The sequence below is a fragment of the Gavialis gangeticus genome, unplaced genomic scaffold (assembly GCF_001723915.1).
Source record: "Gavialis gangeticus isolate Ggan-Ray unplaced genomic scaffold, GavGan_comp1, whole genome shotgun sequence".
NCBI classification, from domain to species: domain Eukaryota; kingdom Metazoa; phylum Chordata; order Crocodylia; family Gavialidae; genus Gavialis; species Gavialis gangeticus.
In genome coordinates this window covers 75,268,824-75,284,917 of record NW_017729022.1, presented here as the reverse complement: position 1 = coordinate 75,284,917, position 16,094 = coordinate 75,268,824, and the positions used below count along the sequence as shown (strand labels likewise).

The window sequence follows — 16,094 nt, the reverse complement described above, 5'->3', positions numbered from 1 at the left end:
CAGCCAGGCACAGCTGGGGTGGCACAGGATGGAAGCTGTTGCTCAGTGTGGGGCGGGGGGGTGGGAAGCGGCCTCTCCCCCTTGCTGCTGCTGGCTGTTCCTGCTGCAGCTGCCTGGAGCCTGTGCCAAGCTGCTCCTGTTTCTGTCACCATCACCACTGCCTCTGGGCTGCCCAGCAGGCTCAGGCTCTAGGCAGCTGCAGCAGGAATGGCTGGCAGCAGCAAGGAGTGGGAGCAGATTCTGTCCTGTGCTGCCACTGCTGAGTCTAGGCAGGTAAACCTGGAGCTGGTGCAGGGCTGGGGCTGTGTAGCATGAGTGTCCAGTGGTACCACAGGACTGGAAGAAGCTGGTGTCACCTAGGCTGCCTAGAAAGGCAGTCTAGATGCAGAGTCCCCCCAGTCCTACTGTGCGCTTGGAGGGGCGGCAGGACATGCCATGGAGTAGGCACGGGGCGGGCTGGGTTAAGGCTGTGTTCAGGTTTTGGCTACTCTGTTCTGATGGGGGTGAGTCTGGAGTAGGCATGGAGTGGGGCTGGAGTGCACATTGTTAGCAGTGACAGGGAAGCACCACAGAGTATGTGGGCTTCTGGCTGTTGTGGGTCTAGGATGGGTGCTGACCAGCTTGGGGGAGGTATGCACAGGGGGTTTCCATGCACACCCCACCATAACCGCACTCTCCCCCATACAATCCCACACTGCACCCCCCCCCACTTGTCTGGGGGGGGAGCCCTGCTCACTGCTACCTCCCATCCTCCACCACATGCACGCAACCACACGAACACCCTCAGCCACCCTCTCTCTCCACTTCCCCTACAATATACAGGAGTAAGACTTCATTTTAATCTATTCTGTGGTTACTTCTATATACACCACACATTGGGACAAAAATATATATTTTTAATAAAATTAAAATGTTATTGTCAGTGTTTGATATTTTGTGTGTGTGTGTGTATGGAGATGGAGATATATGGGGCAGGAAGAATCTCTCAAGCTGTTTGGGTATCTTGTCATCCTTTTGTGCCTGACAGGTTTATGATATCAATAAATTAGGTGATTAGAGCTTACAAAATATGTGGCACATGGTGTTTTCACTTAGTGGTCGTGTCCTAGTATGTTACCAAGAGAGATCAAATTGTTTTCCAGGGGTTTGAGTGCATTTACGTCCACTCCACTAGGATTGCTTCTAGTAGTTTACAGGTCAAAGCTGAAGGGGGTCCCTAAAATTCACACCCAGGGAGAAAGGCCAAAAGAAACTAGACCTAGTTGGATACAATGTCTGCCAACATGGAGATATGCATAACTAAATAGGGTTGTCTAAATATGATTCTTTGAATTGGGACAAATGGTCTTGGTTTGTGGACAAGTTATTGCAAGAACATGGAAGGGCATTAAAGACTTTAATGACCAGGGATCAGCAGAGAGCCTGTACTACTCTGTAAGTACATGCTGCTGTCAGCACAGCTATGGCTGTATTTTAAGATCTTCAAATCTCTGGTACTTGGGGATTCCAGTGGAGATTCAGACCACGCTTTGGTGACCTTTTTCAGGGCAATGACTTTGATTTAAAAGCTTGAAGAACTTCAGGGTGCCTGTGTACTTTCTGGGCTTGTATGTTTGAGCTCCACAGAAGAAAATAATGTAAGAAGATATGACTAGGCTTCCTTCAGGCAGCATCTGTTTGTGTACTATTACCTTCCTTCAAGCCACTAAGGCAGAAGTAGAGGTTCCAATGACAATGACCCATTATGTCTTCCTTTTGATATGAACAGACAGTGAAGAGCAAATATGTCTTCAATCAGGTGGCTGATTTGATGTCCCTGGTGCAAGAGTTCTAGAAATTCACAAGGGTGGCTTTATCTGATTTTTAGTCTCTTCTTATTTCCTTTCCTCGTTTGTCTTTAAGAGATTTATTTTTTTTCTCATGGGAAACAGGTACAACTAGAAGTGCTTTCTTTTCTACCCCTACAGCTTTCAGTAATGGATGCTGTGCCCAGGTCCCCACGTTCTAAGGAGGTGTGTTTTAGTCCCAACAAATAATTTTAGTCACTTGTCATGACCAAATTCATCCATGGTTTCAAATTCAGGGTTGTGACTCTGGCCTGTGTATACCCTTTGTTAGTGCTAGTTTGCAGCTCTCATCCGTCAAGATGCCTGTTTTCACACCATTCTTTCTTTTGTCTAACCCACCGGAAATACCTCAGAGCCCTGCTACAAATCTCTCACTAGCAATACATGGCTCTACCCAGTAATATTTCTGTAGTATTGAGGCCATTCGCCCACTTTTTGGCCTTGTATAGAGTAGCAAAGTAGGTCTGGGAGGGACCTCAAGAGGCTAAACGCAAGATCATCCCCATCCAACCTATCCCATGGCTTTCCACATTGCAAGCTTAAAAGCCAGGGCTGTTGACCAAAGCTGGTTAAGGTTGATTCTTAAATTGGGGATATTTTCAGTTAGGTTGAATTGAGAGATTGAAGGAAACAACTGGGAACAGTTGTAGGCCTGTTTAGTAATTTGAGGCATTTGAGAGAATAGCATAGATAATTTGAGAGGTGGCATTGCCTTTTGGAGGGTTATTATTTATAAACTAAGATGCAACAACAGAACCATCAGGCTGTTCTACATCAGAAGAGCTGTCAAGACTTTCATGCAGGTTAGCACGTACTGATTTAAAAAAGTTGGGGCCAACACTACTTTTAGAATTTGGTATCTTGCCAAACCTTCAGTAAACCTTTTAGCATAATCTTGGAGGACATCAGAGGCTTTTTGTGCTACAATATCTTTCAACATCCTATCTAACATCCCTATGGCTTGCAATATTCGCAGAGGAGAGTATCTGCTAACTTTAAAAAAAAGTTGAAGGGAAATGAGCATTCTCAGTGCCTATATAAAAGGGAAGATCATCATGTGTCTATTAGGTAGACCGGACACTCCTTTCACAGTACTCTTTTGACTCTCAGGAGGCATTATCTAAGCCAGTGGTTCTCAAACTTTTTTTTTTTCCACGAACCACTTGAAAATTGCTGAGAGTCTTGGTGGACCACTTAAACTTTTTTTGTTCCAATCTCTGTTGTCAGAAAAAATAAATCAAGTGCAGGGCCAAGTACAGATATTCTCAATTGTTCCGCAACTTTTCTGCAGACCACCTGAATGGAGCTTGCGGACCAGTGGTGGTCCGTGGACCACAGTTTGAGAACCTCTGATCTAAGCCTTATTTATATTTGAGTTGAATAATCCACTGGAGGTCTGAAACTAGAGGCAGGACAAGTATGTGATGATAAAGTCATTAAATGTGGGAGAGGAGGTTGTCAAGTGAGGTATCCATTATAACCCTTCCAAAAAATAATGAAATGGGTGGTACTAAACAATACACTGTCAAGATTTAAACGGATTTGTAATCTTAGTCTTCTGTAGGACCCCCTCATTACTGGCATGACTAGCTTTGGGGATTATAAAGACTATAATTTGGGTTGGATCAGTTGTGGAAAGAAGTACCTAGGGATGAGTATAGAACAATGTCTGTGGAATCATCAAAACTAGGCCTGTAGCTTGCATTTGCATTATAACTATTCCAGATAAAATCTGGTTTGTTAGGATAGTCTTCCTCTGTGGTCTTTTTTTTAGTTGCATGTAAGGTGATCATAAGCATATACAAACACGCTCTGTTAGTAGAAATGCTTCCTGGATGATTCCTATTTCTGTAGTTCTGTAGGATTTATAATAGCTGCTTCCATTCAGGTACGGAGTAGTCCAGAAACTCTGTTTGCTTGTGCAAAAATCCCAATCCAAGATGGTTGTGGTGGGGATTTTTGCCAGAAAATGCTTGGTGAAATATCACTAGGGAGGAAATCTCATTAGTGCATTTTTGGCAAGAGGGCTCTTGGCAGCAAAATTCAAGTGCAGCTGTTGCCTTGATTACCTTCACCTCCTAGATCAGGGGTTGTCAACTGGGGGGTATGCATACCCCTGGAGGTACTTGGGAAGGCCCCAGGGGGTATGTGGCAACAGTGTGGAGAAGGCGGGGCTGGGGCCACCAGCACTTTGTGCCACTTGTGCTACTGTGTGCTATCAGCACTTTCGATTTCGCTGCTGCGCAGGGGTGTGGGGTTCGCCCCTGCTCATTGATCCGCCACCAGGGGACTCCCTGCTTCTTGACAGGCCACTGGGCATACCCCGACCAAGAAAGGTTGAAAACATCTGTCCTAGATTATGGCAATAAAGGCTCAAACTTTTGTGCTACTTCTTACTGACCTTGCTGTAACCAGCAAGAACTTGTGTTCACTGCCCTACCAGTTAATTTTGTGTTATGTGAACTGCAGCTTTTGCCTCCAGCTGAACCAAACAGTGTGGGAGTAGTATAACTAGGGGTGGGCAAGTGATAAGTCAGCTTCTGGTGTTGATTTTAGAGGGGGCACCTGAACGGTGGCCCTCTGGGTAGTCTTTGCTGTGTCAGCAGCAGCTGCCAGGTAGCAATAACATTCTGGCTGGGTTGTGTCCAGGGTGCGAAACAGGGTTAAAAACTCTCCTTTATGCTATCCTGGTAGCTAGTTTGGAGAGTTGGTCTCCTTTTTGCAGAACGCCACAGGCTGTTTTGCTCACCTTTTTTTTTTTTTCCGTACAAGGTGTTTGCTTTTAGTTGCTGCAAATGTTACCACCCTTGCTTCTGTACGCGCATACATGCACGCTCTCTTTGTCCTGGCCAGCTCTGTTTTGCTGCTTGCTCTCTGCTTTTGGGTGTTCTTGCTTGCTTTTGTGACCTTTTCCTTAGAGTTCTTCTGAAGCTCCCTATTTATAGCACTAACAGCAGACAGGGAACAGTGTTTGCCTTCACTGAATTTCAGCCAAGCTGTCTTTCAGCCAAAGCTAACTCTGTGTACTGAGTTTCTGGAGCCATCCTAAAAGGTTGTGTGGAATAGTAAATAATCTTCTAAATCTGAGGCAGTGAGAGCATTTTATTTCTTGCTATGCCTAACATTTTTTGTTTTAGTTTTAGACTACCTCTAGTGTAAAGTTGCAGATCCTGAAGTAGAATTATGGCAAAATTAGCTGTTTGCTTAAACCTGTTTAAAAGCAAAAAGCTGTACTCTGTGGAGTTTGAACTGTGATTGAAGAACACACACACACATTCTATATAAAATTTCTGGTAGAATGTGGATTTGGTTAACCACTGTTGAAAGTGCAGCGGATAACAGACATAACTGTTTTCCTCTGACACAAGCCACAGATCTTTCATCAAGCCATTATGTTAGTTGACAGCCCTTCCTGGTTAACAGCAATCTTGGACCCATTTCTTTCCTTATGCTCTTTAGAGCTCACTTTTTCTGCCATGATTTGAGCTGAAGTGGATATTAAAAGTGATAGGCATATTCTATAAATATCGGTACGCAGTAACCATCCTGTGGATTATAAATATTTTAAGACGAGGACAGCTGAGGATCGCAAATCTGATTGGCAAGATGCTGGATGTGCTACAAATAAAATATCCAGTAAAATATGCCAGTTACCATACCATCAAAAACTAGTTGTGTTTTTCAGTATAGATGTCTCCAAGTCCATCAAAGTAATGAGATCTCTCAAATAGATTGTATTTTTAATCTGCTTTCTGGCTTTGATCTTTTAAGATCCATGTTTTCATCCTTTTCTCTGTAATAGACTAGAGAGCTGTACTGGATCTTCCAAGGTTGCTTCCACCCTTACGAACTAATCTACTATAGACATCATTATTTTTTTATTTCTTTATTTTTTTTTTTATTTAATAATGATCAGAGCTGAAGTTTTAAGATGGAATTGAATAGGAATTAGGTGAGAGAGTGGGATGACTGTTCAAAACCATACTTGGATATATGAATATTTACAGGGGAACTTTGGACAATTGCTTGTCAAGTTTGTGATGGTACACTGACAAGCAAGTCAGACCTTTGGTTTTTAAGAGTGTAGTTCAGTATATTGTTCAGGCTGTAAGTATTTGCGTTGACTGGTGCTAACCAGGGTTTTGTTGGTTTTATGACTTAAACTTCAAAAGGTGTTTTATAGGTTTGATATTGATTACTATTAAGAAATTTCAGCATGTAACAATGGCTCTTGGCAGAAGTGAAATAATCAATAAAAGATGGAAGTAAAATATTCAATTTTTATTAAATTGAAATGGGTAACTTGTGACTGAATGTGGTAAAGGGTGCCTAGGAAGTAGTGATTTTTATGGGTATTAATTAACTTTGATTGTTGTCGTCTTGACAGGTCAATTATGGTACCACCCGCTTGGGCTATTAACCAGTTATCTTTCCTGCTTGGTGCTGGGGGCTGGACCTGATGATCTTCTGAGGTCCCTTCTAGCCTTACAGTCTATGAACCAATCTGCTATAGATGTTGCATCTTATAACATGTTGCTATTAGTTGTTGGAGGCCGTATTGCATTATATTGCCTAAATGGGCTAACAGCCCATTTTACATGTCAGTAGTATCAATAAATCTAATGCAACTAGATTATTACTATCACAAATATTAGTCTTGTTCATCTTATTAACAATCCACATTGTTTTAGTGTTCTTAATGAACAAACAAGTCTTACTCTTTGAGGGTGGGGGGGGAACAATTTGGCAGAATTTGATGCCTACCAGAAAAAATAGTTTAAAGATAATTGGCAAAGTATTCTAAATAAACAGTGCCTCACTATTTAGTCAATCTCCAGTGATTTTGAAACTTGCAAAATATCACTGGCAATCGTTCCTTTGATATCTAGCTACCTTGAACAGACAGGCTAATCTTTTTCTTCCCCTGCTGTTCTTTTAAATCCATCATTTTGTTGATATTCTTCTAAGAAAGGAAGTAATATATTGTAACACTTAGTTCAGATATCAGATTATTTCTAAATATCCTACTGTAGGTATTTTTATAACTAGTATTATAAAACAAACAGTGCCACAAATCCCACTTTTATCCTGGAAAAAGTATATGCTACCTGAGTTAAGTCCTTCAAATGTTCCTTGAAACGTCTACTTTTCTTTTGAAAGAAATACAGATTTTTCTGGTGTGATATTTTTTTTTGTTTTTTTTTGTTTTTTTGCTTTTTAACTAGCTACTATTACAAAGGAAAGAACTGGGAAAAATTAATATTGTACCTTATTTCCTGTTGATTGGGGGAATAGTCATCCATGCACTTTTTGCAGTATACAAGAAGACATATGCTGCCACATGGGAAGCAGTAAAGCTTCCTTGATGTTTTCTGTAAATTACCAGCACTTAGACTTCAGTAATACAATTTTTTTCTGGCTTTGCTTTTATAAAGAGAATTGCTTTAATTGCCCTGCACACCCTGTTTCCTGTAATTAAGATCAAAGCTCTGATGTTTGTTTCTTTCTGCAGCTACCTTGTAGACTCTGGTTTAAAGTTTGAAAGAATCTGTTTCCCTTTGGTTATTTTATCAGATACTTTAAGTGGTATTCCCAGTTACATTTTGAATCATGATTTACACACTGTTAAAGTAGTTATGCAGATGTTCAAAGTGACAGATACCGTGTGGTAGCTTTGGTATGCTGTCTTGTTGAAGTTCTGAATGAATCGAGCTATAGTCTGCTCTATTCAATGTTAGTCTAATTTTTTGATTGTGAGAATGAATGGATTTATACTCTTGACTTTTTCCCTTGTTCTCATTACTAATTTAATTTTTTCAGTTGTGTTGGCGTAGAGGAGCACCATGCTGTTGACATTGATTTGTACCACTGTCCTAACTGTGCACTTCTTCATGGAACCTCCTTAAGTAAGTATTAAGTGTTCAGAGTTTAAATTTGAATTACCATATGCTTTCCTTTTTAATCTAAAATTTGAAAAAGATTATTGAGAAGAACTTCCCAATAAATGTGATTAACAGGCTATGTTTAATATTAAACTTAAAAAAAATAGTTAAGAAAAATAAAAAAGCTCTGGAAGGTAACTCGATGCCTGGAGGCAGGTGTGTGCGCAAGCATATAGATAACCCAATTGTTATATTTTATAGTTTTATTTGATTAAAGCAAAAGTAGAGAAATTTTACAAGAGTAGTTGAGTGCCCAGAGCCAATAGGGAGAGGTACATATGGTGGAGTACTTGGAACTTGGGAAGGATTGAAGATCAGTTTCTACTTTCAAATTGGAAAAACTCTGAATTAAAAGAAGAGCCCAGCAGGACCCATGTCTTCCCCTTCTTGCATGAATGACAGGATTTACATAAAGGCAGTCCAATGAAGTGTTGAGAGCTACAACCTAAATTGGATCTCGCCACTTGTGTCCTTGGAACTTTTGTTCATGCTTCCTCGCATTCCAGAGTTTGATTTGCACATAAATTTCCACACAGGGTCGCATGTAATCCTGTAGCTTCTTGGAAATATAATAAAGTGCTATTCAAATAGGCAGCAGAGAGTTCTTTTCAGCCCCGTTCTCTCCTCATGGAATCCATTTGCAGCATAAGTCATAAGTGGAATGCTGGAAAATCTCCCTTCTGGTAGTATTTGATGTTAATGTCAGCAATAGAAGTTAACACTATTACCTTCGTTAATAGTAAACCAGATGAAAACACAGCTTTGCTAAAATAACCATGTGCTTAGACTGGAGAACAGAAGTAGAAAGAAAAAAAAATTAAGAACTGTTTCTGCCAGTAGATGTCAAATGAATGTTATTCCATTCAGCTCCTTGATTTCCCCTGCATGTTTAGCATCTATGCCTAAATGAAGCAAGATGAAAATTATTATAGCCTGTTCAACAGTGAATTATGGTTTGTGTTCTTCCTTCAGAAGTAAAGGAAACATTCTGTATGCAGTACCCTTCTAAGCTTGAGTGAAGTGCACCATGTGTGCAGTTTGCCTGATGATGTTATAGGCATTTCTAGCCACAGATGGATTAGGCTGAACCTTTTCAGAGTAGCTGAATTTGTTTTAAACTACTTTGATTTTTTTTGCTACATCTTGTCTGTGTTCTTTCAAGGTATTAATGAAATGATGAGGCCTTCTTTTTTAATGAGGTAAATATGTCAATTTTTTGAGAAGTAAATCTGATAGACGTGCTATTGTATATTGGTTACTTAATTGTGTGGTTACATTGGCTGAAGAATCATTTCCCTTGTTCTTCACATGTGCACAACTAGACGCATGGAGTTTCTGCAGTCTGAAAGAGGAGATGTGGTATTTGTTTTAACAAGAAAATTAAATCTTTACTTTTTATGAATTTGAAGGGAAGAAAATATTTTTTCACTTTTTTAATTCTAATTTTGTGGAGGTGGCAGTGGGCAGTTGTCTTAAATACTGAAACAATAACTTTTCCCTGTGTTAGGTAGCATTGGATGAATGCTTCAGTCAGTTACTTCCTACCTTGTAAGCCTGACTTTTGTGCAATACTACTTTTAAATTTCTTGTTAGTGTGTTATATACCAAAATTTGCACATACTGTATGCTGTTACACAGATTAAATCTTAGTATTGTACAAGTTTAAATATTTTGGTTTTTATAAAAATTACTGTTTATCAATCATGGCAATTCGGCAGAGGATAGATGGATAAAAGGAACGTCATGAGGTTCTTTAGGAGAAGTGCCAAGTCCTGCACTTGGGACGGAACTACCCTACGCACCAGTACAGGCTGGGAACCGACTGGTGGGACAGCAGCTCTGTAGAAAAGGACCTGGGGGTAGGGCTGTGCGAAACAGCAGCATTCCCTTATGATGTTTTGATGGAACAATGTTGCGTTTTGAATTTTTTGTTTAGAGCCGAAACAGCTGGCCCATTCTGTTCCATTGAAACAGTTCCCCCTTTCGACATTTTGCCCATAGGATATAATGGGGAAGGACAAAACAGCCTATAACTTTGTCATTTCTTCCCTGATTTGGATGAACCTTGCAGGTGTGCTAGCCCCTTCTGAGGGCATGAAGCCTGCCAAGTTTCAAGGAGATGAGTGCAGGGGGTTTGGAGAAACGGCACCCCAAAGTCTTGAAAGCAAAACTTGTCACATGTATGTGTTAAGCCACAGCAGAGTCAAAACTGCAGGCATCCTAGCCCCTGTGGAGGCCACAAAGCCTGCCAAATTTCAGGGAGATAAGTGCAGGGGTTTGGGGGAAACTACCTCAAGCTGAGGACAAGCAAAACTCATGACATGGGTGACACTGTGTCAAGGCACAGCAGGGTGAAAGCTGCAGGGATGGTAGCCCCTGCTGAGGCCACAAAGCCTGCCAGCTGTAAAGGAGATTGGTGCAGGAGTATTCTGGGCCCTCCACCCCTAGCTGCTGACAGGCAAAACTCGTGACATGGGTGCTTGTGCAACTTGATTTTTTTTGCTACATCTTGTCTATATTTTTTCAAGCTAATAATGAAATGATAAAGCCTTCTGTTTCAATGAGGTAAATATGTCAATTTTGTGCATCTCAACTGATGCATTTCCAGCAAAACTAACCCTCTGCACCAAGCAGGAAAGACAGCTGGGGGTCAGGTGGCCCCAGCAAGGTGACTGTCTAGTCTCCTTTTGAAGATTTCCAGGGTAGGTGATCGCACCACCTCTGGAGGGAGCTTATTCCAGTCTGGCCACCCTAGTTGTGAAGTAGTTTTTCCTAATATTGAGCCCGAAACTATCTTCCAGGAGTTTGTGACCATTACTCGTAGTTTTCCCCAAGGGTGTCCTGGGGAACAGTTGTTCACCGAGCCCTAGATGTACGCTTCTGATATAGTGGTAAGCTGCTATCAAGTCCCTTCTTGCCTTTTTTTCAGGATGAAGAATCCCAGGTCCCTCAGCCTTTCCTTGTATGGCTTGCCATGCAAGTCTCTGATCATATGAGTGGCCCTTCTCTGGACTCTCTCAAGCTTTACCCCATCCCTGGTAAAGTGCGGAGCCCAGAACTGTACGCAGTACTCCAACTGCAGTCTCACCAATGCTGAGTGGAGCAGGAGAATCACTTTTTTGCAGTGGTTTTTTTGGTTTTGCTGGAGATGCATCAATTGATGCATGCCAGGGTATTGATGGCCCTGCTGGCTGCAGCATTGCACTCCTGGCTCATGTTCACACTGTGGTCAATTATTACTGTGGTCTCAAGTTGCAGCAAGAAAAGTTTAAGTTAGATATTAGGAAAAGCTTTTTCACCAGAAGGGTAATAAAGCACTGGAACAGGTTACCCAGAGAGGCTGTGAAGTCTTCATCCTTGGAGGTTTGTAAGACCCAGCTAGACAAAGGATGATCTAGTTGGGAGTGGAAGGAAAGGGGGGGAGGGAGAAGGTCCTGCTTTGAGCAGGCACTTGAACTAGATGATCTCCTGAGGCCTCTTCCAACCCTAATTTTCTATGATCCAGCACTGGAAACAACTCAGGCTAGCCTACTTGTTTGACTGTATTGAATTAAACACAATTAAAAAAAAAAAATTTTGGAATGGGCTAAGTCTAGTATTAATGCATAACTCAATGGCAATGAAACATGGGGATATGTTCAGCTTGAGGCAGTAGGACAATTTAATAGTCTAATTCACCAGTAATATAATGGTAATACAGCAGTATGTATACCATTAATACAACAGGTAATTGCATTTTTTTCAGATCTTTTTCCACTTGAATTTATTTCTGAATCCGTGTAGTTATTATATGGATTGCAACATGCTGTCTCAGCACTCGCACCCAGGGGTGCGTGGCACATTAACCTGCTTTTGCATGAGCATGCTGGTCCCCAGTATCCTGTCTTGCACTAGCAACTTGTTATCCAGAGGTATTCTGCAAAAAATGGTTCAGGTGTGTTTGATAGGAACATAACCATTGTTTACAGCTTGCCAACCACATTGGTCAGCTGATGGTAATGATGGATTAGGCTTTGATATTTGGCTTGATTTACATGGTGCACAGGAGAGTTGTATGTAGGCAGAAATTTATCCAGAGCTTTTCCTTGATGGAATAATTTCACTTTAACATCCAGAAGGGTTGTCAAAGATGTTGATGACTGATAACAGCAACACAACAGACTCTTCTACACAACTGTACAAATCCTTATCAACATTGGGCCTACTTCCTAGTTCTATCCAATAGATGTAGATGTTGAACAAACGCTTTCTAAGGAGTTTTCTTAGTGTGATCACTGAACTGGCTGGTGGTGTCACAATCAGTGATGCTGTGGAGTCCAATTAGAAATGTGTGGACTGGCTCAAGCAATTCTGACACAATATCATGAACTAGAATGAATCTCTTACTAGGTTGCTTCTCTTTATCCAAACCTTGGGCGCAAGATTGTTATAGAATGGTGTTTCTCAATCCAATCTTATGAAAGGGTCACAAACGAACTTTAAAAATGGATTATCCTTTAAAGGAGAAAAACGTGGGAAACGGTGGGTTTTTCCCTTGCAGGTTGGCAGAGGTTCAGCCTGCAAGGGGTGCTTGGGGTCCACCGTACCCCACACACTGAGCTGGGGGCAGGAGGCAGTGGGTCAGGAGTGAGGCGCACTGTCAGGGCTGGCCATCAATGTTTGTAAATGGGTCCTGGTACAAAAAAAGGTTGAGAACCACTGCCATAGAAGAAGGACCACTCTATACGTGTCATTGCAGGAAAGTACCAGATAGGAGTATCTCTGACTGTATGGTTGCCATGTAAGAGCATTCTTTTTTCCACCTCATTCTTGCTGTGACTGAAGTGTGAAGGGTCACGTGAGTTGTAGTGCTCTGCTTTTCCATCGGTGAAATTATTACCAATCATGTACTTTGGAAACATTGGCACAATTCCTTAAGAAGCTTCTCACTTAAAAAATTTACTAAGTTTTCTTTGTTTGCTGGTAAGGATATGAAACTACTCTATGATGCCAGTAATGTAAGAGACCTGCTGCTAATGATTCTATGGATTGGCCTAGTATCTTGAGTCCTTTAACTGAGTCATTTCAATTGCACCTTGTGGAATAGTTGGCAAACACTTGTTGCAGAAAGGAATCAGCCAAATCTCCAAATGTTCATGCGCTTTTCAGGTTTTCTATTCTCTGTACAAGAGCAATGCCTTTGATAATAACAGCTGATTTCTCAGAAGTAGTATCTGGCAAAATAGTTACTGTTTTATCTCCAATTAAGATCTGTGACAAGGCTTCCCTGTTGGCCACATTGAGTGTTTTGTTGGGTTTAAAAAGTGGTGCAGGGTATCCAGACACCTCATGCTGTAGGAGAGAGTGCACATCAAACCTTTTATGTGCTGCAATCGCTGCAAGTAGCCTTTGCTGGATCTTTGCATTCTATGTCTGTGCTACATTTTTCTGCTCTGCCCCACAGTTGATGTTACATTCTTGAAGGTTTTCAGTTTTGATTTGGTTATGCTTGCATAGAAGCTCTTGTAAACATCTGCAGTAAGACACTTCTGGATAATGGTGTTCACGATCTCTCTCCCTTTGTCACGTGCATTCAAAATGTCTAAGTCCAAGTTCTCACTTCATTTGTTTGCGTGGTCAGAAGACATGTACCACCTTCATCTATTAAATTGCTATATCTTTCGGACTGTACACATTTTTCGGTGTAAAACTGGCATGTAGTTCATCAATCACTTGATGCCATGCACTCACTTCAGGAGACAGAAGAATATCTTCTTGTGCAAACTCCACGTGCAAATGGGAATGAGAGATGTATTGTTTTCTATGCTCCTGCCTGCCTGCATTCAGGATGGTAGAATGCCTCAGTAGCGATTAGATCTTCAACACCAATTTGGCAGTGCAGCACTTCAGTCTTCTCTGCCAGCTTTGTGTATTGCATTCACTGATTCAAATGACAGCACTTAACTCGGTCTCTTTTTATTGGAACATTTCTGGCTGAATATGTACATCTTCCAGTGAACTGCTAGAGTAGACCTGCTTGATGTCCTAGTATGTTCTTTACTTGATGTTGATAGTTTCCCTGTCACCTTCTACCTTGCATGACTTTCTTAACACTCTCTCAATATATCCTTTGTGTGAAATCTAGCAAGAATGGTGCCAATTGAGGCTTTTGGAATTTTGTAGCACAAGATCAACACCACTTGATAGTCTGTCAAGAATACTGCCATAACAAATGTCAAATTCAGCAACTGTCCTACATTGAATGAGGTCCTTGTTTACTTGCATAATCCCCGCAGGTGCACTTTGGCTAATCATTGGCTGCGAATTTACCTTGAGACCTGATGCAGCTTGTTGATTCCACGTTGTACTTCTGTGCTTTGCTGGACTTAGTGGTGCTGTTGGCTCCATTGTGACATTTGTTTAAGGGTAATAAGGGCAAGTCTGTAGTTGACAATCTCCATCGAAGGTTTTCATGTCTCGGTAATCTGAAACACAGTAGAGTTGATGTAACAATTTTGCAAGCCTTTTTGGGTATCTAATAATGAAGAAAACTGTAAATTCGCAGCAGCTGTGTTGGAATCCAGTATGACTACCACAAAGGAAATGGTTCATACAATGTTGGTTTCATCATTGGAATTAATTTTCTAACCCTGGTAGGGGCTGAAATATCGACCAAAATGTGAATTGACAGCAGCCATCTTGGATTCCACTATGGCAGCTACATGTACTATTTGCCAGATTTGGCAACGTGACTCTTTTTTCTGACCCAGGTAGACCACCTGTACCTGAAACGGAGCTGCTGCTTGTGGCAATGAGTTTCCCACAGGGTGACACCTTTACTTTTTACTGTACTATTAAGCCTTCGAGTTCCCTCCCATTCCCCTTCCTCCCCCAAAATTAACTGTTTCTGAGCTTTTTATTAGTATATATATTTGTTTATCCCCAAGAGTTTCATGAGCACTTGCACTATGTGGTAAAAGCCCTATGCATCCTATGCACTTCAACTATGAGAAATTGCTCTCATGGCACTGAAGCCTTGCGCAAGCTACTTATGCTCTGGGATGACTTAAATTCATAGGTGCTTAGCCAAGCACCTGAAAAGCCTATCATATAACAACAACAAAAAATCTTTTTCTGTTCTGTATCTTCATACGTTTCTTCAGCAAGGCAAATTACTTTGTCAGTAATTGTATGTTAAGTGATTGAATCTTGAAACACCATTTGGTAATTGTGATATTACACAGTAAGTTGTCGGGTGTTTTTTTTCTTTTGTTACCCACAGATTGCTGATCTTAAGGGATTTGTTATAGTGCCTGGAGTGACAATAAACAGATTTTTTTTTTCATTATTACATGGGGAAACTGATCATTGATGTTGGAAGGTTTGATAATAGACTGATTGCGATATAAAGAGGGGTGATATTATCTGGGTTCTGGGTTTGACTGTACTTTAAAACAAACAAACAAACAAACAAAAAACAACAGAAATGCTGCTCTGTGTTTGAGTCTAAAAGATCAAATTTACAAATACTGGCAAATTGCTTTATTTTTCTTGTTTCAGACAGAATTAAATAGACATTTGGTAAGGAGACCACCAAATACACATGACTGCTTGGTGAAGCATCTGTGTATGTAGGGGGCCCAAATTTTCAAGGCTATGCTGCTAACTTGATGTGCAACATTGTGGGCATGCAGTTTGAACATGTGAGTGTTTTTTATTCTCAGATTGCTTCTGAAAATTTGGGACAAACATACCATGTAGAACAGTAGGTCACTCGCTGCAGATTCAGTCCAGTGGGAGGGTCATTGTTTTGCTAATATGAAGCATTAAGATATGAGTAATAGGTTGGTGCGAAGCTTTGGGTGCTGATTCAGTTCAGAGAAGATTTGGCCCAATATGGAGGCTGAATCTCCAATTCCAAATCGAATTGGGAGACCAATAAAAAGGTCCAAACCGATTTAGTGATTTGGGCAGTCCCTGCTTGTCGCTGCCGGGAGCTGGACCCAGACTCCGTGCTGGTAAGTAGGGGGAAGAGGGGGGGCTGGAGGAGGAGCGAAGGGACCATGGAGGGAACCCTGCCAGGCCCCCTGAGTGCCTCTCTGACCCCAGCCCCATCCATTTCCATTCCACTTTCCCTGCGGTTGTGATTTAGTTTTATGCCACCTTGCCCCCTAAATGTTCCAGTAAGAGACAAGGCCATCCAAAAGGAAATATAATGAAAAAACCCCCGAAAAACTATTCCTGCCCCAAAGAACAAAGTACAAATATAAGATGAGAGGCCTGGGGCACATGACTTCTGGAGAGATGATGAGGGAACTGGGCTTAT

At 41.3% G+C, this 16,094-nt stretch overlaps 1 protein-coding gene across 1 annotated transcript in view; it reads left to right on the top strand.

The window, feature by feature from the left end:
* The first annotated feature begins 5,537 nt into the window (after positions 1 to 5,537).
* KDM7A (lysine demethylase 7A) overlaps positions 5,538 to 16,094 on the top strand; it is a 69,543-nt gene continuing 58,986 nt past the window's right edge. The window contains exons 1-2 of the mRNA XM_019515826.1: positions 5,538 to 5,557; positions 7,668 to 7,753. Of these exons, the coding sequence (XP_019371371.1) occupies positions 5,538 to 5,557; positions 7,668 to 7,753 (106 nt within the window). The remainder of the gene's footprint in view (positions 5,558 to 7,667; positions 7,754 to 16,094) is intronic.